The sequence below is a fragment of the Grampus griseus genome (genome assembly GCF_964374135.1).
Source record: "Grampus griseus genome assembly, chromosome: 9".
Classification (NCBI taxonomy): domain Eukaryota; kingdom Metazoa; phylum Chordata; class Mammalia; order Artiodactyla; family Delphinidae; genus Grampus; species Grampus griseus.
The window spans coordinates 27,799,366-27,823,013 of record NC_139003.1 but is presented as its reverse complement, the minus strand read 5'-3'; the positions used below and the strand labels follow the sequence as shown (position 1 = coordinate 27,823,013).

At 39.4% G+C, this 23,648-nt stretch overlaps 1 protein-coding gene across 3 annotated transcripts in view; it reads right to left on the bottom strand.

Annotated features, from left to right (window-relative positions):
• CADPS2 (calcium dependent secretion activator 2) overlaps window positions 1–23,648 on the bottom strand; it is a gene marked incomplete at its 5' end in the record, with an annotated part of 490,811 nt that overhangs the window by 318,582 nt on the left and 148,581 nt on the right. For all 3 annotated transcript variants that reach the window (XM_082661437.1, XM_082661438.1, XM_082661439.1), the window contains one exon: window positions 1,948–2,028. In XM_082661437.1, the coding sequence (XP_082517563.1) occupies window positions 1,948–2,028 (81 nt within the window). The remainder of the gene's footprint in view (window positions 1–1,947; window positions 2,029–23,648) is intronic.

Here is a 23,648-nt window from a genome sequence, read left to right as displayed (position 1 = left end):
GCCTCTGAGTCCTTGTGGGATTTTTTTTTTTTTAATTCGAACAGAAAGTCACAAAAATTATAATCATCCTCATCAGTTCACTCAGTCCCATGTAATTTTTTTTATCTTGATCTTTTGTTAGCACTTTTATGAATTCATCAGTTTTCCATTAGAGTTCTGAAAATGCTTATTCATTCAGTTCAGCAGTATAGTCAGTTCCCAGACACCTGTCTCCACGCTTTTTCTACTTTATCAGCACTTCTGATGAAATCATCAAGGTCCCCGCAAAGAGAAGCTGCTGTATGTGCATCACTGACCCTGCTCCTCTCACTCAGTCCAGAGGTTACACACACATCACACATCCTCTTCCACAGACATGAGCTCGGGGACACACCCAAGGCTTTCCATCCTGTTCTGTAACCCTCTAGAAATTCATCTAAACTATCACATATTCAGCCAGACCCTTGAAGAAGTTCAACTTATGACAGTGTGTTCAGCTCAGGTACAATCTAAATACAAGTAGGCAACTGAAAAATGCTGATCACAGGTCCAGAGTCCTGCCCACACTGTCGAGCACATCTCTCTGGATTCTCTCTTAGCCTCAGGCCTTCAAGAAGAGCAGTGCCCTTCCAGACACAGACAGCTTCCAACTCAGGTTAGGATTCTGGGGAATGCATTTCTCTCCCTAAAGCTTCCAAAAGCCTCAAGCTAATACTTGATTCCTAGCCTATGAATTCCACATCTGAATCTCTAGAATGATGTAGTACCTCTCCAGAGGGTGGTAACAAGGTGTGTTGTCTTTTCACTCTCTGCCCTTGGCTTGGTTCTCACAACTTACGGTCATCTCTGTTACCCAATTTCTCTCAATTTTCTATGTATTTCTATTTATCTCTATTTCTCAACAACTTGGCTACTTTTAAATTTAATACACATTTAGATAAACACAGTACTAGTCTTAAAACTTACATATTCATAAATACATTTTTCTTTGAAAAACACAAAACTTCAATAGTCACATGCAGTATGGGATATATCTCCTTAAAGTGCTGGAAAAGTTCACTATCTTGATTTGGGAGGTAGTTAATACAGGGCATATACACATTCATCAAGCTGTAAACTTAAGATCTGTGCACTTTGCTATATACATGTTATGCCTAAAGTTTTTAAAAAGAAGAAAAATCCCCAACAGAGAGGATTCTTCAGAGAGACAGGACAGAGACAGACACAGAGGGAGGGAGGGAGAGTCTATCAAATACTCACATTTTTCATTTAGCAAAAGGAAAAAAATCTTATTCTCAGATCAACAGCATTATAACCTCAAGTCTATTTTAAGAGACTAAAATTTTATTTTTACCACTGAAGTAAATTAATGCATCAATTTACTAGAGAATGATTTAGACAAAGAGTCCTCAGAATTAAAAAGAAACTCGGCTTTTGTTTGAAATCTATTTCTGTTCACACAATGATTGTATAAATAAAAGTAAACAAAATATCGTATTCAATATGCCCTATGAGACTCTGTACTAGAAACTTCAAATTATATTTTTCATCCATTCAAATATTAGTTGACACCACTGTGTGCCAAGCACTGTGCTAGATACTTTGGAATATATTGTATGATTCTGCAGGCAGGATGGTTTTCTCTCATGCACTAAGCATGATTATATTATGCTTAGTGCAGTATTAAAATTCTTCTAAGTCTGGCAGTTTGAGAAATTCAGGCATTGCTTTAAGAATAATCTATAAAAGTTACCACTGAATTTAAACATCTTATATAAGGATGGATATGTAAAATAGATAACGTGTTCCATTTCAGATAATATACATTCAGGTACCTGGGCTTAAGAGGTATGCATGGAGATGAGAAAATAAAATTATTCTGGCTTTATCTACACAAAACTCTTTCAGCTCACAGAAATCTAAGTACAGAAAGAAATGTGGTACAGTATATCAAAGTTAACAATTTACCTTTGCCATTTTCTCTGCCAACTGCAAACGACCATCAAGTTCCCTTCTGATCTGGGCTGCTTGTTCATCTGCATTATCCAACTTAAAAATAAAACAGAAATCACACATACATGATTACTTAATGGCAGTGACCTACAGATTAAAGCAAAGACAAAATGACTCTGAAAAAACTTTATAAATTCTCTCAACTACCTACTGAGAACACAGAAAGTTGTTTAATTAGATTGACACTCTAATTAAATTTCTTGGGCACTTTTCATTGTGGTTTGCTCACAAAAAAGGTAATAAATCTCTAAGGTTAATAGCTCAGCTTACCAAAAAATCTAATTATAATAATTCTTTGCCCAACCTGTCCACAACAGAGCTAAACCAAGAAGTCCCTGTTTCCTTGAGGATGCATTAAGCTGTCATTAAGTTTATTCAGGCCATCATTCTGCCTTCATTAAGGTCAGTCCTAAATAGTTCAAAATAGATAAATCTCTTCTTTTGCTGTTTCAAATTCCCAGAATGCATTTCTGGATAGTGAGATACTGAGTAATGTTTCACTTTTTTCCTTGATCTTTCAAAAAATATTTCCTTCATTTTTATAATAAGTTTTTATTTGTGCTAAACTATCAAGGCACTATTTGATTGATTGCTATAACTTTCTACCATTTAGGTCTTCATATGCTCCTCATTCTAGTACCAACAGGCTCATACTGCCAAGAAATCCCTTCACAGACCGGCACCACGTTAGAATTCCATTCTCTTGTTCTAAATTTGATTGAAAGCTTAGCATGCTATCCTCATTTTTATAGATATTTCCATCTACATGGAATATTACTTTAACTTCTCCACTGACATAATCCTTAACTTTTTCTATAACCTCTTTTAACTTCTCCTCATGATTCCTTCTATCTCCCTGTATTAGTTCATTAAGACCTCTTAAATCGAGGCAGTCCTATGGGCCATGCACAGTGTGGGCTGCACTGGGTGGGTTACAGATGTGAACAAGGCCAATGTTTCTCTTTAATTCCTTCCCCTCTCCCACTTCCCTCATTAAGAAGCCTAGACCACACAATACAACCATACTTTAGTAAAAGTCCATCTAAAAATTGGATTAGTACTGAGTACAACATTAAACACCCAGGAGAATAAGATTAACTTGTCCCTTTGCTGAAGAACTACAAATTTACCATGTTACATTAAAAAAAATAGCCTTAATAAGAAAAATTCTGAAAAAGATGAGTAGGGGCAAAGCAGGTCAGTAGGATGGTGGTGTCGGAATGTATACGAAGGGTCAAGAAGAAGGGTAGGTGCTCCAGTAAGAGGGCACCAAATGTCTGGAGGTGAGAGCAGACAGTGGTTTGGGGAATGGAATGGGGGGAGAGGGGGAAGAAGGGAAGGTCCATGAGAGATGGGGCTGGAGAGGGAGGTGGGACTACCTTATAAGCTACTCTTCGCAGGCAAATTAGGGAGGTTGGAATTGGTTCCTATAGCACCGGGATTTCACCGAGAGGTTTTAAACAGGACTTTTTGGAAAGGTCACTGTGCCTGTCTCCATCACAAACAGGTTAAGAGGGACATAAGGAAGTCTACCTGTCCCTCTATATCAATCCATCTATCTGTTTGTTTAACAGATCTAAGGTCACCTTTCCAAACATATTCCAAAAAACATGTTCCCAAGTTTATATAAAAAAATCAAGTTTATTTAAAAACAAGTTTTTAAATAGCCAAGATTTTCTTAAACTAAATCCTTGTTGTAAAGGAGCTGCTATGTCATCTCAAAAAAAAATACACTTTTTATTTTAATTGATTCATATTCAAAATCAAACAGAAACAAGTCTCTCTGTTCACTGCATCTGAAGTCAAAATGACTTACATTAAAAACTAACAAAATTATTAAGGAAAAAAACAGATGATAAATGCCTATTCCAGGTAACCGAAATCAAGGTCCTAAAAACAAAAATTATGTGTAAGAACCCTAACTACAATACCTCAAATACAGTAAACGTAATATGGGGTATCTTCTCATTTTGCTTAAATGCTGATAAATATTTTTCCACAAAAAATAAAAAGGTTACTTGCAGTGAAGAGTTACAGTTCCACCAAGAAATAGCATTTGACATCTTAAAACCTTAAAAATTCTCCTTCATATTTCACCACCAAATATTATTTAACATCTTTAACTATTTGTATCTTCATATTAACAGTTCTTATTTAACTTTAAATGGAACTGTTTCAGTCACTTCTGCAGTCTGCAAGTGTTTTCCTTCTCAGAGTTTTCTACTACTTTAAAAAAATATTAATGCCTTAACTGCATTTGTCTGAAAACATATAGACAAAGAAAAGCAGAGCATTACTGTACTAAACTGTCCGTTAATAGCAATCAGAGACTGAAATGTGACTGATGACTACAGTGCCATTTCTGTGAAACTAGAAAAGCATACTCCCAAACATGTTTACAAAAAAAAGAGGAAAAGCTAATATAATAAAGACAACCAATAAAACTTTTTACTGGTTGTCTTTGTTTTATGTAATGCTAGACAGAATTCAAGGAGGTAAATCAGCTGGTTAACTATAAGTAAGAATTTTATGTTACCATTCCATGTACCATATGTTTTGTTTTCTTTTGAGTATTACCAAACTCAAACACAGTTGAAAGTTTATATAATTTTTATGAATGCTTTTTTTTAAACATCTTTATTGGAGTATAATTGCTTTATAATGGTGTGCTAGTTTCTGCTTTATAACAAAGTGAATCAGCTATACATATACATATATCCCCAGCTCCTCCCTCTTGGGTCTCCCTGCCTCCCACCCTACCTATCCCACCTCTCTAGGTGGTCACAAAGCACCGAGCTGACCTCCCTGTGCTATGCGGCTGCTTCCCACTAGCTATCAATTTTACGTTTGGTAGTGTATATATGTCCATATATGTCCACTCTCTCACTTTATCCCAGCTTAGCCTTCCCCCGCTCCATATCCTCAAGTCCATTCCCTAGTAGGTCTGTGTCTTTATTCCTGTCTTGCCCCTAGGTTCTTCATGAATTTTTTTTTTTAAAGATTCCATATATATGTGTTAGCATACAGTATTTGTCTTTCTCTTTCTGACTTACTTCACTTTGTATGACAGATTCTGGGTCCATCCACCTCACTACAAATAACTCAATTTCGTTTCTTTTTATGGCTGAGTAATATTCCATTGTATATATGTGCCACATCTTCTTTATCCATTCATCTGTCTCTGGACACTTAGGTTGCTTCCATGTCCTGGCTATTGTAAATAGAGCTGCAATGAACACTTTGGTACATGACTCTTTTTGAATTATGGTTTTCTCAGGGTATATGCCCAGTAGTGGGATTGCTGGGTTGTATGGTAGCTCTAGTTTTAGTTTTTTAAGGAACCTCCATACTGTTCTCCATAGTGGCTGGACCAATTTACATTCCCACCAACAATGCAAGAGGGTTCCCTTTTCTCCACACCCTCTCCAGCATTTACTGTTTCTAGATTTTTTGATGATGGCCATTCTGACTGGTGTGAGATGATATCCCATTGTAGTTTTGATTTGCATTTCTCTAATGATTAATGATGTTGAGCATTCTTTCATGTGTTTGTTGACAATCTGTATATCTTCTCTGGAGAAATGTCTATTTAGGTCTTCTGCCCACTTTTGGATTGGGTTGTTTGTTTTTTTGATATTGAGCTGCATGAGCTCCTTGTAAATTTTAGAGATTAATCCTTTGTCAGTTGCTTCGTTTGCAAATATTTTCTCCCATTCTGAGGGTTGTATTTCCGTCTTGTTTATGGTTTCTTTTGCTGTGCAAAAGCTTTTAAGTTTCATTAGGTCCCATTTCTTTATTTTTGTTTTTATTTCCATTTCTCTAGGAGGTGGGTCAAAAAGGATCTTGCTGTGATTTATGTCGTAGAGAGTTCTGCCTATGTTTTCCTCTAAGAGTTTGATAGTGCCTGGCCTTATATTTAGGTCTTTAATCCATTTTGAGCTTATTTTTGTGTATGGTGTTAGGGAGTGTTCTAATTTCATTCTTTCACATGTAGCTGTCCAGTTTTCCCAGCACCACTTATTGAAGGGGCTGTCTTTTCTCCACTGTATATTCTTGCCTCCTTTATCAAAGATAAAGTGAGCATATGTGCATGTGTGTTTATCTCTGGGCTTTCTATCCTGTTCCATTGATCTATATTTCTGTTTTTGTGCCAGTACCATACTGTCTTGATTACTGTAGCTTTGTAGTATAGTCTGAGGTCAGGGAGCCTGATTCCTCCAGCTCTGTTTTTCTTGCTCAAGATTGTTTTGGCTATTTGGGGTCTTCTGTGTTTCCATACAAATTGTGAAATTTTTTGTTCTAGTTCTGTGAAAAATGCCACTGGTAGTTTGATAGGGATCGCACTGAATCTGTAGATTGCTTTGGGCAGTATAGTCACTTTCACACTGTTGATTCTTCTGATCCAAGAACATGGTATATCTCTCCATCTGTTTGTATCACCTTTAATTTCTTTCATCAGTGTCTTATAGTTTTCTGCATACAGGTCTTTTGTCTCCTTAGGTTTATTGCTAGATATTTTATTCTTTTTGTTGCAGTGGGAAATGGGAGTGTTTTCTTAATTTCTCTTTCAGATTTTTCATCATTAGTGTATAGGAATGCAAGAGATTTCTGTGCATTAATTTTGTATCCTGCTACTTTACGAAATTCACTGATTAGCTCTAGTAGTTTTCTGGTAGCATCTTTAGGATTATGAATGCTTTCTTAAAGGTTGACTCCTCAGTTGAGATAACTGCAGTTTCACATGCAGTTGTAAGAAATAATTGAGAGATATCCATTGTACACTGCCCAGTTTCCCTCAATGGTAACATCTTACAAAACTAGACCATCATGTACAACCAGAATACTGATTGATACAGTCATCCATCCTATTCCAGTTTCCTTAGTTTTATGCACACTCATTTGTATGGATTTCTATACAATTTATTATCTGTCTAGGTTCCCTCAGTCACCACAGTCAAGACACTGAACAGTTTTAACACCATGTTGCCCTTTTATCACCACACCCACTTCCTCCACCCAATCCCCAGCTGGTTAGTTTTATACAATGTACCTCATTTTCAGAATGTTTAAAAATAAATTTAATAAGGCAAATAGATTTTAATTTCCATTATTAAATTGGAGATGTGCTCCCATGCACGAGAGATTAACATTTATAAACAATGGATTGGGGCCACAGACCTCTTTAATCTACACGTTCACTGCCTAGGTGCTTTCCTCAAAGCACATGGCCATAAACAGCATCTATTCACTGATAACTCCTAAGTATGTATTTATAGCTCCAACCTCTCACCAGAGGGCCAGTCTGTTATTTTCAACTGCCTACGTACCATTTCAACCTGCATGAAGACAAGGCACATTGCATTTAACATGCCCCAAATGGAATTTTGATTGCCATCTCCCCACCTCAATCACTCCTTCCGTGAGTAATGCCATGTCATATAAATGGCACACCTATTTACCATTTGTTCAAGCCCAAAGCCTAGGTCTCATCTTTGACCTCTCTCTTTCTTTCACAGCCCACAACCAATCCAATTAGACTTATGTAGTGAAACCCAGAATCACATAGTTGAAGGCAGACCAAATCCAGGTACTCTTACTCCTTGGCCAAGACTCTTTTTTTGCGTGGTGTAGTGTATCTCTAGCCACTTGAAGTGCATTTCACTTTGTCAATACAGTTGTATACATCATTATGGTGAAAATAATCTTTTCTTTTCTGAAAACTTGGCTTTGCACACTACCTCCTCTCCTCCTTCCCCTCAAGAAAAAAAAAAAAAAGTAGAAAAAAGCCCATATGGATGGTTTAATAGATGTGGGACATCAGACTTTAAAATGTTGGTGATGTATCCATTTCTAGTGCCTGATTTGGGCTGTGAGATAAAGACAGTGGGGATAATTTGGGGACCATGGAGTTGGTGGTAGAGGCCAGAGACAAGTCCTCACTCCACAAGGTCATCTTTTAATTTCATTTTCTTTTACTTTAAATTCCTGATTACAACACTTTATATGACAATAGATTACTTATACCTCACAGATATCCTTTCCTGGCACAGAATATTTTCCAGGTCTTTCAAAGAGGGTCATTCAACCCTGACCATAACAGATGCCCAAACGTATCTTTATTCTCTGCAATGCCTTGAGTATCTATTATACAGAACATTTTATCACTTTAATTATCAAAATATTTCAATGTCTTGACAAATATTCAGTACTTTTATTTTCCTCCTGTTCATTACACAGGGATTGCTGTTTCCAAATTCAGAATTCTCTTGGCTATGAAGTTCTTAACCTGGACCTTCAGGAGTCTGGACCATTCAAGTTGGGAGCAAAATTTGGAGAGATATGCACTTTTCTCCTTGAGGAATTGTTTGAATTTCATAGCTTACCCAAAGGGGTGGTTAACTCAAAAGAGGTAAAGAACCATGGCTCTAGGAGAATCTTCTTTATAGAAGTCTCCATTTATTCTAGAAGAGGCTGTCTGGCTTCTCAAACATAAGCAAGGAAAATGGCCACCACAGGCCTACATCAACCTTACCCTTTCGAAGATTTGTTAAATTCTTCATAAAAGGACACTAAGACAAAGGCTCTGAACAATGTTGACTGAATGGCCCACAATTACTTTACTAACTCTATGTTTTTTATACACCTACTGTACAGCAAGCACTGCTGAAAGCTATTCTGTAGCTGCAGAAGTAGTGGCCTTCCAGGAGTTCACATTTCATACAGAACACAGTAAAAACAGCATTTAAAACAGAATAGAATTGCCACCAGAAAGCTACTGATCAAGGAGTGTGGGAAATCAGTGATGGAAGAGATGTTTTTCCTGGTTGATAATATCAGGATGAATTTGCTAAAATGGAAATATTAAAAAATGGACTTTGAGGAATAGAGAAAATACTGATCTGATGCCGCATCTATTAGTCTTGACTTGCAAATCTCAAACCCTGGGCTCTCTGGGCCCCAGTCCTCTCAAGTTCCATGGGAACAGTTCTGAAAAGAGAAGGTCTCAGAAATCAACAAATCTCCCTTTGCAGAAGTCCTTGGGAAGACCCAAAGACTTCATTGGTGGCCAACTATCTTACAGGTAAGAAAATTTTAAACCGCATAAGAACAACCTTACCAAGTTTTACCCAACAGCTTCATTTTATAGCATCTGATGTCATTCTTCTAACGCTGTAAAAACTACAAACATCAAATACTCAAATTCATTAAATTTGCTCATATCTTCAAGAAAAAAAAAAGCACTTTTCATAGCACTGTTTAGCATCATTGCCCTCTATGATTAATCTATTTTCTAGAACCAGGATAACTGTCTTCACATTAATATTGTCAATCACTAAAAATGGGGATTAATAGCTGTGTTTTTCCATAATGATGCCTTTGTTTGCGCTAACCCTAGTCAATTGTGCCCTTCTCCCACTGAAAAAAAAATTAGTTCTTTTCTGAGTCCCCAGTCCAATTATGGCATATCTCTTTTCAAACAAATTATATTCTGTTACTTTCTTATAACATTCACCTTTATCTTTTAGTATGAAATATACAAGTAGACTAGGATTTGCACTGTTACATAAATAGTGTTTTCCCTGAGATTAATTCATTTGCTGGTTATTCTGTTTATATCATCTATAAATCTGGTGATCTAGAGATAATACATCATGAGAAGGAATTTACACAAACCTAACCCCAATTCCAAAAGAACACTCCACCCAACATTATAATTTTCTCATAGCCCAGTGTTTGACTTATTTGACAGTGCCAAATATGCATGGATTTTGTAACACAGCCTAAAAACCCTGATCAAAAGCTGTATTAAGAATCAGCAAATTCATTTACTTCATCAATAAATTTGTTAATTTTCTACCATCACTTGAATCAAATTACTTATCGTGAAGATAGAGTACTGATTGTTCCTGCTCTGTTTTCTGTGCTGAGCCCCCTCATTCTCTCAGCCCATAAGCACACACAGTTGGTCCTTAGCTGTTCTAGACAGAGTGTCTGCTGTTGTATATGATGTCATGACATAACTCAGCACATAGCTCTGGTCTCTCTCCTGAGTCCCAGTTCTCTATCTCCAGTTGAAGGCAAGGTCTTTCCTTTCAGGCACCCAACAATGGCCTCAGCTAAGACAGAAGTGTCCTTCTTTACAATCCACTCTTCTGCATGGCTGCCCTGTTTCTACACATGATTCTCACTACCCTTGATCAGGCTAACATCTTAGAAGAGGAGGAGGAGTAAAGGGCAGGGGGATGGAAGGATGGGTGGAAGTGAATGAAAATAAGTGGATATGAATGAGAAAGAATGATACTCAAACATCTCAGCTTAGTTTTCAGGTCCACCCTATTTTGTACCAATCTCACTTTTTAACCTCTTGGATACTTGCATTATTTATACAAATTAGTTTGCTCATTATATACAAAACATATTACATTTCCCCAATCATATACCTTGTTTGTGTTTCTCCTGCCTGGGATGCTCTTCTTACCTACCTTCATTGTCCAGATCAATCTCCAAATCTTCTGAGAAGACTACCTGCCTACCTATTGGGTAACAAAGCAGGTACTATCTGACAACATGTCTTTCATAGTAGTCTTCTCATTATTCAACTTCTCAGATATTTATGACCCCTACCTCACACCGCAATATATGACCCTTGTTAGCTCACCCTACCACCCTAACAAGAGGCCTAAACCAATCCATTGCCAATGGTGGGATTTCCGTAACCAGTCCCAGGTTTTAATGTAAATGCAAGGAATAATTCCACCTGTATTTGAAAGGTTCTTGGACCCTAACATCCCTCCAGACTGACCCATCTTCCATGAGGCAACCTCCCTCAAAAACAGAAACAAAAAAGTCCTTCCTCCCCGCTACCTGATCATTGACAATTAGCCAGCAACTCCAAGGTAACTAAAACTCTTTCTGCAACTTCGTGCAGCACAAAGAGCACAAGGAAGTGAAGTGATCCCCGTATTCTCAAGAGGGACGCATTGCCTGGATGCTGTTACGTCTGAGTCAGGGAGCACTCGGCTGCTAAAGGCAGAGCCTGTAAAGATCACTCTCACGTCTACTTGCTAAACTGTGCATAAGAAACCTGGCTCGGAAAGAGCAGTTCTGTCGCAGCTTCTCAGAGAACAGTTCTGAGAGTCTTAAAATTGCATTTCCCAAACCACACTTCCCTTTGAATACTACTTAAAAGTAGGAAAAAGACGAACAAGTTAATGAGATATAAAATTAGCCTATGTGAAATGAACTAAACTATATTAAGTAATGGAAAAAATGTTCAAAAGTAAGAACGCAAGAACTTTCACCTCAAACATAAAAACCAGGGGACTTCGATAGCCTGGAGACTATGCATACATTATTGCCTAAAATGGTAGGTATAACTTCGCAAAATTTTGCACATCATGAAATTTTCCTTAGGATTCCATTTGGTATTAACATTTTATCTTCTAGACAGAAGTCATGAGCTAACATTTTCAAGCAATTATTTACTAACTATACTTCCCTCAATGAAATAATTGAATATACATTTACATTAATAATGATGAAACGGAGAGATTTTAGCCCTAAGTAAAATAACACAGACACTATCAGCGACTTTAGAGGACGCTGTCAGAGCAGATTAGAACTTTAGCCTCATCAGGACTAGTAAGAGGTGAATTTATACAGCACTGTATGTCAGGAACCGTTCTAAGTGTTTGTAAACATCATTACATTTAAGCCTCAGAGCAACCATATGGAAGGAGTTCCTATCATCATCCCAGGTTAGTAATGAAAAAATCTAAAGCACAGACAGGTTTAAACAATTTTCCAAGGTCAAGGTCACACAGTTCATACTCGGCAGGGCCAGGGTCTGAATCATATAGTTTGACCCCAGGGTTCAACGTAACCACCTCCCTCTCCTTCACGACACCTCACCCTCAGTTTCCATTCTGTCAGTCACTTGCCATGAGTGCCCACAACAGGAAACACGTTAAATATTACTGGACAATTTACGGTAAAAGGATTTAAATATTTATCCTATGTTCAAGTTGTTACAATGCAATAAGAGAGGCATGTATAATTATCTATAATACAAAGTAGAATATCACAAGCTTTTCGGTATGCCAGGGAATTATACATTCCTCACGGATTTCTCCCTCTCCCACAATATTTAAGAAAAATGAGTGAAGGCAGGAGCAGAGCAGGCTTTGTGGAGGAGGAATTTTGCTTGATTCTTTAAGAACAGAGAAGGGGGATTCCAAGTGAAGAGAATAAAGTGAGACAAAATTAAAATTCAAGAAAATACAGGGTGTAGATGAGGAACAGGGAGTGCTTCGGCTCACCTGGCACAGGGGGTGTGTAAAGAATCGTCACATGGGGAAGAATATGGGAAAGAACATAGAAAGGCAGGTGGGGGCCAGGCCGAATGCCACAGGTGTTGAAAGCCTAGCCAAGGGCTATGAACTTCATTCTGCTGACAGAGGAGCCATATTTTTTTTCCCTGTTCAAAGTTGGGTCATGATGACAACAGGATGGTGCTTCAATAATATTAATCTGGGGCTTCCCTGGTGGCGCAGTTGTTGAGAGTCCGCCTGCCGATGCAGGGGACGTGGGTTCGTGCCCTGGTCCGGGAAGATCCCACGTGCCGCGGAGCGGCTGGGCCCGCGAGCCGTGGCCGCTGAGCCTGCGCATCCGGAGCCTGTGCTCCGCAACGGGAGAGACCACAACAGTGAGAGGCCCGCGTACCGTTAAAAAAAAATAATAATAATAATATTAATCTGGCAATAAAAACATGTAGGATTAGAAGGGAGGAAGCAGGTGAGAGGTTACTGTCACGCTCCATGTGAGAGGTACTGAAGTTTCCAGCTACGCGGGTGGTTGTGGAAGACAAGAGCAGACACTGCAATATAATGGAGGAAGTAGCAGTACCAGATTATTGTTTGCACTGGGAAGGCAATAAACACGAATGGCTCCTGGTGTTGAGTCAGAAAGCTGAACATACATAAATAGAACCAGGTTTGAGATGAGAAAAAAGAGCACTTTGAACCTGTTGAGTTTGAGAAGTTTCAGATTCAGCAGTTTGCCATGGATGTAGAGTGGAAAGAAGAGCTGACCTACGTGAAAAGGCTGAAAGACAGGGAAACTCAAAATAAGCATAGCGAATCTGTATTTTTATCACTGCAGTATTTTTCAGTGCAACAATCCTAATAGCATCTGAATTCTCAAACAAAACAGGGTAGCAAACCTATCTATATTTTTCAAATACTATTCCTCTTGGTACCATACCATGTACATAGTGAGTGCACAAACTTCTGATGAGGCTTCGTGAAACAAGATGTCAGCCTCCTTCACCCGGAGACCTTCACAAAAGAATCATGAAAACACTTTGCAAACAGGAAATGACATCATTTAAACACATTTAACAAGAGAGGCCTTTCTACCAGTTTGTAACAAACTGAAAACACTTTGCAAACAGGAAATGACATCATTTAAAAACATTTAACAAGAGAGGCCTTTCTACCAGTTTGTAACAAACAACTGAAAACAGTTTGCAAACAGGAAATGACATCATTTAAAAACATTTAACAAGAGAGGCCTTTCTACTAGTTTGTAACAAATAACTAGAATCATCACTGCCACCCATTACACAAGTAAAATCTTACTAAGACAATGATCAATTGGCCCTGCTCTATCTAAGGTAATTAGGGAAAACGGAAAAAAGAAATTTTTTTTCTGGTCTTAAACAAAGAGGGTTCAGGATATTATGACCCCAATAATCATCTAAAAGTGTCAAATTCACAGGATACTCTTCGTAAGCATACAGTCCTTTTTCTTCCGCCCTTTCCAACTGCTTTTTAAAAAAAGTGCTTTGTAAAAAGTTGTTCTGACCCCCTACCAGAAGCAATCGGGATTTCGTGGGCCATACATTTCTAAACGTCCGAAAGCAATAAACAATTAAGAACCAAGTCCGATAGTGTGAGCCTGACACATAGTAAGGTAAGGGCTCAATAATTTTTTTTTAAATAAAATGATTCAATATACTAAATAGAAGGAATTTCTTGACTATATAATATTCTTCATATTAGCTGATTCCCTGAAGTTTTCCTATTAACACCACTTTCTTACTTTCTTGGTTCTTCTTCTTTTTTTTCTTTTTTTTTTTTTGCGGTATGCGGGCCTCTCACTGTTGTGGCCTCTCCCGTTGCGGAGCACAGGCTCCAGACGCACAGGCTCCACGGCATGTGGGATCTTCCCGGACCAGGGCACGAACCCGTGTTCCCTGCATCGGCAGGCGGACTCTCAACCACTGCGCCACCAGGGAAGCCCTCTTGGTTCTTCTTTTAACCCACTCCAGTCAGGTTTACTCCCAACCACTCCAAAAAGTCTTCCCTTGTCAAAGCCAACAGTGGCTTCCACTTCACAAACTCAAGGTCACTTCGTTGCTGTGTGGCACAGGTAAACTCTCTCCTTGCAATGTCTTCCCACGGCTTTCCTGACACCACACTTTCTGGTTTCCTCCCTCTTCGCTGGCTCTTTTGCCTTTGTGCAGCCTCTAAATCCTGGCATCCCCAGGCCTCTCTATCGTTGGCCCTTTTTCTTCTTGAGCCCCAGACTCTCCCAGTATGATTTCATAATGTCTCATGACTTAAATTAAAACACTAACTTTATCAAAATGATTTCCAAATCTTTATCTCCAACTCTGACCTCTCACTGGAATTTCAGACTTGTATATTCAACTACCACCTGCCATCACATGGACGTCTAACATTCTTATTTTATCAGGTACACAACAGAACTTTTGATTCCCCCCGCCCCCTGCCACATATGCCCCTGCCCCAAAATACTGCTCCATGGGAAGAGGGACCACAATATATGGAGAGCCTTGATCAGTGGCTGACCAGAGTAGGTGCTATATTGAAAGAACACCCTCATCAAAGATGCACCATCAGAGCACAATTAATAGAAATGCTGCATCAGATAAATGCTGGAAATGTAAATGGGAGACAGCCATCAAAGGATACTATCTTTTCTATAAAACGTGAGTGAGGGGAATAGGTGGATGTTACCCGTAGTTCTGGAGAATGGTATGTCTTAAACTACAGACTCCAGCTGATCCCTTTTTCTGCTTGAATTCCTGGGCTTTCATCATGGCCCTTTTAAGGCAAGTAGGTGGTCTAGTGTTCTGACTCAGGCCAAAGCTCCCAAGCGCGGGAGCACAGAAGAATTCCGAAGCACAAAACAGGGCATGGATCCAAGAGGATGTGACGAGACACCCAGGTGAAATCCAGTAGTCTAGGAACTTCACAGCAACACAGGAAAACAGGACCACTGTAGGGCAAGGAGCAGAGCCTCATGACTACTCAAAACATTAATATGCAGGTCCTGTTCCACTTCCTTTTTTGTGTGTGTGTGCGGTACACAGGCCTCTCACTGTTGTGGCCTCTCCCGTTGCAGAGCACAGGCTCTGGACGCGCAGGCTCAGCAGCCATGGCTCACGGGCCCAGTCACTCCGCGGCATGTGGGATCTTCCCGGACCGGGGCACGAACCCGTGTCCCCTGCATTGGCGGGCGGACTCCCAACCACTGCGCCACCAGGGAAGCCCTCCACTTCTTCTTTAATAATGCTGCGCCATGCCCACAGGTGGGGTGAGGCAGGGGATGGGCCACATGTAATCCATTCTTGAGACCACAGAGAGTGATCTTTCCAGAACCCCAACTTGTTCCTGTCATTCCTTGCCTCACAGACCAACAGTGTTCCCTATCTTGTGATAGTTCCAAGCTCTTCCAGCTAGCATGTGAGGCCCCTTAACATTCAAGTCCTTCCCTAACTCTAGCTTCATCTGCTACTCCACCAAAACACAATGAATCTCCCATAGACTCCAAGCAATTTCATTCTCCTCGTGCCTTCATAAGCGTTGTTTTCCTCCAGTCTGCTGAATTTCTATGCATCTTCCAAAATTCAGGAATTGTCCTTGTTAGAACCTTCATTAAAGTTCCAACAGAGGATTGAGTTTCCAGACTTCCAAATCATTTCTTCTTCTGGGCAGAGAGCTAGACTGTTTCCCAGCCTCCTCTATACTTAGATATGACCATGGCATGAAGACCTCAGATGAACTGTCAGGCCAGGGGTCCTTAAGCCTCAGCATCACGTAGGAAGCTTTTAAAAAACAGACACTTAGGCCCCACATCCACAGACTGTTTCACTTAGTCTGAGGTGGGGGCCCAGGTACCCAGTGGTTTGTAAAGCTCCTCAGGTCATTCTAATGTGGAGCCAGGGTGGAGCATTAAAGAAATCCACGCAAACTATCCAGTATCAAATTAAGAGACTGTCATCCACGTGTTCACATTATGCCCTATACACACCCTCAGAGACACACTGATTAATTATACCATTCGTCACATTTTAGTTACATATCTATCTCCTGACCACATGCAAACACCTTGAGGGAAAGAATAAAATCTTGTCATTTTTGTATTTTCACTGTTTCGCCCAGTAACTGATATTTTTAGAAGGCATTCAATAAGCATTTTTCAATGTATAAAATATATTTATCACATATATTTCATTTTGACAGAATATTTTCATTAACCATGAACAACCTAAGAACAATATTCATATTATTATAGTTGGAACAGTAGATTCATATAATCTTTTATTCATTAATAGATGAAAACAGGTCATAAAGTGCATTGGCAAATACACTTTTCCCTTCCATTACGATTACAAAAATGCCTGATCTCTGAAGATTTGTGTTCTCTTATCATTAAGAAAAAAAAAAATGTGGACATGCTGGGATAAAACCCTAATTTCTATAGGCTAGATCTAAGTAAGGAAGAAAAGTCTAAAAATAAATGCATGGAATATCTGACTGTAGCCTATATTTTTATCTGATGAGATTTGGGAGAAAGCAGAAATAAGTTAAAACATCTTTAGGAGAAACCTTACTTAGAAATATTTTTATGTAGTTCCTCTGCACGTAGGCCAAAGGTAAAAAAAAAAAATAATGCATAGCCAAATGAAGCAACACTGATAAAAGTTATAACTTGATTTAAAAATATAACACCGTTGTATTCACAATTATAAAAACAATTTTTATGGATTACAGACCTAAATGTAAGGCTAGACACTATAAAACTCTTAGAGGAAAACACAGGGAGAACGCTCTGTGACATAAATCACAGCAAGATCCTTTTTGACCCACCTTCTAGAGAAATGGAAATGGAAATAAAAACAAAAATAAAAACAAAAATAAACAAATGGGACCTAATGAAACTTAAAAGCTTTTGCACAGCCAAGGAAAACTCTTAGAGGAAAACACAGGGAGAACACTCTGTGACATAAATCACAGCAAGATCCTTTTTGACCCACCTTCTAGAGAAATGGAAATAAAAACAAAAATAAAACAAATGGGACCTAATGAAACTTAAAAGCTTTTGCACAGCATAAATAAGACGAAAAGACAACCCTCAGAATGGGAGAAAATATTTGCAAACGAAGCAACTGACAAAGGATTAATCTCCAAAATACACAAGCAGCTCATGCAGCCCAATATCAGAAAAACAAACAACCCAACACCAAAATGGGCAGAAGACCTAAACAGACACTTCTCCAAAGAAGATATACAGATTGCCAACAAACACATGAAAGGATGCTCAACTTCACTAATCACTAGAGAAATGCAAATCAAAACTGCAATGAGGTATCACCTCACACCGGTCAGAATGGCCATCATCAAAAAATCTACAAACAGTAAATGCTGGAGAGGGTGTGGAAAAACGGGAACCCTCATGCACTGTTGGTGGGAATGTAAAATGATACAGCCACTATAGAGAACAGTATGGAGGTTCCTCAAAAAACTAAAAATAGAACTACCATACGACCCAGCAATCCCACTACTGGGCATATACCCTGAGAAAACCATAATTCAAAAAGAGACATGTACCACAATGTTCATTGCAGCACTATTTACAATAGCCAGGACATGGAAGCAACCTAAGCGTCCACCGACAGATGAATGGATAAAGAAGATGTGGCACATATATACAATGGAATACTCCTCAGTCATAAAAAGAAACAAAATTGAGTTATTTGTAGTGAGGTGGATGGACCTAGAGTCTGTCATACAAAGTGAAGTAAGTCAGAAAGAGAAAAACAAATACTGTATGCTAACACATATATATGGAATCTAAAAAAAAAAAAAAAAAAAAAAAGGTTCTGAAGAACCTAGGGGCAGGACAGGAATAAAGACACAGATGTAGAGAATGGACTTGAGGACACAGGGAGGAGGAAGGGTAAGCTGGGACGCAGTGAGAGAGTAGCATTGACATATATACACTACCAAACGTAAAATAGATAGCTAGTGGGAAGCAGCCGCATAGCACAGGGAGATCAGCTCGATGCTTTGTGTCCACCTAAAGGGCTGGGATAGGGAGGGTGGGAGGGAGACGCAAGAGGGAGGGGATATGGGGATATATGTATATGTATAGCTGATTCACTTTGTCATACAGCAAAAACTAACACAGCATTGTACAGCAATTATACTCCAATAAAGATATTTAAAAAATAAAAACAATTTTTAGAGAGGAAACTGATTCAATATTACTAATCAGATTCACATTTATTTAACTGAAATCAGATTCATCAATTATATATCATGATACATTTATTTTTTAAAAAAAGAAGTGAATATTTATATAAATATTATAGCTAATTATTAACTCCAGAATTTCAAAAGTCAGGTATTATACGATCCAATCAGTCTTAAGGTCTTCAGTTGCTCCTTGCTGTTTCCTAAAGCATAACAATTGCTATTTAATGACATTCACTTGAATATTTTCCTCAGACATTTTGAGATTTAAAATTATACACACAGGGAAGATATATCTTGCTAACAATCATTTCCTCAGCTTTATTTTCCTGATTTGCAAGTGATTTTTGTTATCAAATGTAATTGTCTCTGTAGAATGTGCTTTTATATTTCTGCCAAAGTAGACAAATTATGTTAAAATGTATTATCAATCACATGATACTAGTTGAGAAAAAAGATGATGACAGTGAAAGGCAGATACCAATTTCCTCTGAGCGATTCACATGTCTCTCCCTATTTTCCCTTTACACACCGTGAAAGGGGGTCTTCAGAACAGAACGCCTCATGGTTCCTGCACTTCCGGGGGAAGACTTTCACAGTGAGAGGGACAGGAAGCACAGCAATTGCCTCTGTTGATTTTTTTAAAAATTCCTAGACCTCAAGTGCTTAATCTCTAAAGCTTGAGATTTCTAGGGGAAGGGAATCAAACCTGAACACTATACTTTTTAACCATTCATAAATATTCCTGCTTATTCCTTACAAACACACAACCAGTTCTGTAATATTACTTAACACAGTTCTTACAGTCTTCAGAATATAAGGAATTTGGTGAGGGCAGGTGGGAGCGGTATTTAGAGAGGAAGGTTCCAGGTAACTTTGCTTTGACTCTTGGGTAAACATGGGTGAAACTTCTTCAGTTAATGGAAGGAGATTATGAAAGATTAATGAAGGTTGCTTTCGGCAGAAAAGATCAGGATCTAGATGGCTGCAAAATTCAGTTAATTAATCCTCTTAAAAGGTAAAAGGAGAATGACAGTGTATATGGTACTATGTATTCCACTACTCAGACTCCGGTCACTTAGGATTGTGTGTCTCTGCAATCTACAAGAGCCACACCCACACGTGCTAACGTCACCTCAAACCACAGCCCCAACCCAGCCCTCCTTATGCTAGCAGCTCCCCTCAGACGCCAGGGGCTGCTTCACATCTCCACACCGGCACATGCTCACCCCTCCCCCCTCACAGAATATTTAGCATCTTCTCATCCTGGTAGCCCTCTTCATGACACACCTGAAGATTACACAATTCTCCCCAATACTGCATTCTCCTCAACCTCAAGAAGGTAGAGCCAGGGACTTACCACACCACTGTGGCATTTACAAGAGTGCTTCCTTTGAAAAAAATTAAAGCTAGCAAATAACTAGATCTCCTTTCTATGTTACCATCTGTATTCTCTACATGATTACAGAGAATGGGTTAACGAACTGATTTAAACACAGTGTACCACGCTTTGTCGTATTTTAAAATAATCTTTAAAAGACATTTCATTTCTGTTCAAGGAAAGCTGATTCATTACCGGTACCACTTAAGTAACAATATTTTAATTCAAAAATATGTGAAATCAAAATTATTCTGAAGACTATAAAACACATAGCTTTAATATCAACTAACTTCATTTCTCTAAAAGTATGACTGTATTTATTTGAAATTCACTGCATTTCCTTCAAGTTATTCTGAAATTAAAGTCTTTACTGACAGACTGGGCTTCTTTCACCCCGTTAATATCCTGATTCAAGTAAATGATGGCTAACAATTTCAGATTCTGGTATTGTTATGTTACTCATTGTAGAATGTACAGTTTGCGCTCTTTTCTTCATCTTTTTTCTTAGTGTTCTGTTCTATGAATGTGCACCAATGCAAACACGATATTCTCAAAGCAAAGAATCCAAAACCTGACAGGCAGTTTCAGTAGCACAAGAACTAATCCATGACATTTGTGGGTTGTTCTTATGTTTTTCTGATAACATGTAAATAACTTTTCTTTCAATTATCCCTGGTTTCATAACTTAATTGTTACACATGCTATCTTCTAAATTAGTGCTTTTAAGAGTTTCCTAGAGGAAACTCTTCAATGCCTTAATTTTGAAATTAATAAGTTCTTGGCTCTGACCGGAAGCAATATCAACACCCATGCTTCTTCAGAAGACAGCTTCCTGTTTTTCCATTATGGATGCTAAACCTACAGCTCTGGGACAAGGGCTACAAAACCACGTGAGGCTCCTGCCAGCTTCAGGTGGCAGCCTTGGCACTGCTCCCTCCTCATTCACGTCCTTTCCTTTCCGAGTCCCCAAGAGCTGTCTGGCCGTTGCCAACCTGCACATCTCAGCAGAGCAGCTTCCTATCCTGAGCTTCGGACCCTGAAGCAACAAAACATCTTTGAGATTTCCTAGGAGAACACTGTTGGCAAGAACAAGGGACCAGACAGGGTAAATAAATACAGAAGCAAGAATTTTACAGTTAGCAAGAGCCTCAAAGCCTTTCCTGAGACACAGGGAAAGTGGAGTAAATTCCACCAACATGTACCTGGAGCCAGGTGCCCGCAGCTTGGCTAGCTTTAGACCAAGCCGTTTCCCCGAGCCCTGCTCTACTAATTCCTCTCCTCACACCATTCCTTCCCTATAAAGGGCAGGCTATCTTCTGTGATTTCTATAGCCTTTTCTTTTTAAAACTCTGTTGAAAGACAACAAAGGAACAAACAAGATAGACAGGTCCTTGAGGGTAAAAGAAGAACCTCAGCTGTTTTTCTCAACAATCCATTTCCTTAATTTCTGTAAAATGATTCTTATTCCAAAGGAAAGCTCTTCCCTTACTTATGAGTATTTCTGTAATTTCTTTAAGTTAATCAAAAAATCTTTAAGCTTTTCTTTCAAATCTCAGAGCTGAAGAGAACTCTAGTTTCAGTTCAGACATGTAAAGAGCTTAGGAGAAGTCATGCCTCCTGTCTTTACAGTAAACAGCTGGACAAGCTGAAAATCAATGACTTTTCCGCACTTATCAGGGAACTGAGCTTTCAGGGCAAACCACTAACCCAATATCTGGAGACACAGGAAAAACAGAGATACTACATTTAAAGCAGAAGTCAATGGGTGCCAGAAATACAGAACCACTTATCTGACTAGTAATTCGGACAACCTACTGGAAGCTGAGTGCAGAGAGTGAGAAACTCCTGGGGTTGTAATCATAAAGGGGCTTCCACACTTTCCTGGGCTTTCTTCCAGTGACCCCACCAAGTTCTCACGGTAAGGAGCCAAGAAGGTTCCCCTTGGGAACGTGGCCGGAAGAGGGGGAGAAAAGCCACTGTTATACCGCCCAGATTCTTTTCCCTAACAAAGGGGAAAGGACTTTGTTAGAAGAAAACGCTGAAAACTTATTCTAGCTGGAGGAGGAGAAGGCTGCCCTCTGCAGTCCTTTGCGGCCTTTCTGTCTTGTCTATTTGAAAAATAATAACAAAAAACCCAACATGAACAGGAGACAAGACTTCAAGGAAACAAATGGGGGATGCTTTAGCCAGGGAGGGAAATAAGGGGTGTGGGTGAGGAGGAAAACAATACTCGGGGACAAAGGTTAGAAACACTTATGCAAGGCTTCCCTGGTGGCGCAGTGGTTCAGAGTCCGCCTGCCGATGCAGGGGACGCGGGTTCGTGCCCTGGTCCAGGAAGATCCCACACGCCGCAGAGTGGCTGGGCCCGTGGCCGTTGAGCCTGCGGCCCGGAGCCGTGCGGCTCCTGCGGCCCGGAGCCCACGGCCGTTGAGCCGTGGCCGTTGAGCCTGCGCGCCCGGAGCCTGTGCTCCGCAACGGGAGAGGCCACAACAGTGAGAGGCCCGCGTACTGCAAAAAAAAAAAAAAAAAACAAGAAACACTTGTGCAAGTTACAGCCCTGAGACACAGGCCCATGGAAAGACTGAGACTTTACCAAATGGTAGGATGAACACTCCCTTCTCCCCAGCACCCTACCACAACACCAGCGTCGCTCCAGAAAAACAGCTGATCACGGTTAAAGAGCCGCAGATACAGACTCTCTGAAGAGGAATACTTCGGGAAGCCCCAAGTCAAGACAGGAGAAAAAGACAAGGACACTAGAAGAATGTGAAGCTTCTTGCGCCTGTGGCTACAACAAACATTAAACACAGCCAACCTCCCGGTCAGATTAACATAAATCCTCACACTAAAGGCGAATATACCGCAGTTTCTCTTACCTGATACAACATGTCTGGCTCTCAACAAAAAGTTATACAAAGCATGCCAAAAGGCAAAAGAAGAAAAAGGAACACAGTCGGTGGAGACAAATCATGCATCCAAAACAGATTAAGATGTCACACGGACGTAGTTAACTAACAAGGAATTTAAGTAACCGTTAATAATATATGAAGGGCTGTAATGGAAAAAGTTGAAAACAGGCAAGAACAGATGGATAATATAAGCAGGGAGGTGGAAACGCTAAGAAAGAATCAAAGGAAATGCTAGAAATCAAAAACACTAACAGACGGGACGGGCTATCAGCAGACTTGCTGATTCTGAGCAAAGAATCAGGACACTTGAAGGTCAGCCGAAACTTCCCTCTCTGAAATGCAAAGAGAAAGAGAACTAAAAAGCAAACAAAAAAATAAAAGGAACATCCCAGAACTGTGACAAGTAACATAAGTAGACATAACAAATATAACTAAAATACTGGCAGGAGAAGGTGAGAATAGGATATAAGGAACGTTTGAATTAATAATGGCTGAGAATTTTCCAAACGTAATGACACACACCAACCCCTAAAATTCAGGAGGCTCAGAAAATACCGAGCGGGAGAAATATCAAAAAACTCATACCCAGGCGTATCATATTTGAACTGCAGAAAACTAAGCCAAGGAGAAATTATTAAAGGAAGCCAGAGGACAAGAAAACAAACAAAACACCTTACAGAGAATCGAGGAAAAGAGCTTGATCGGACTGCTCATCAGAAGTCACACAAGCAAGAAAATGGAGTGAAATCTTTAGAATATGTTAAAAGAGAAAAAAAGCTAACTCTACATCTAATGAAATTA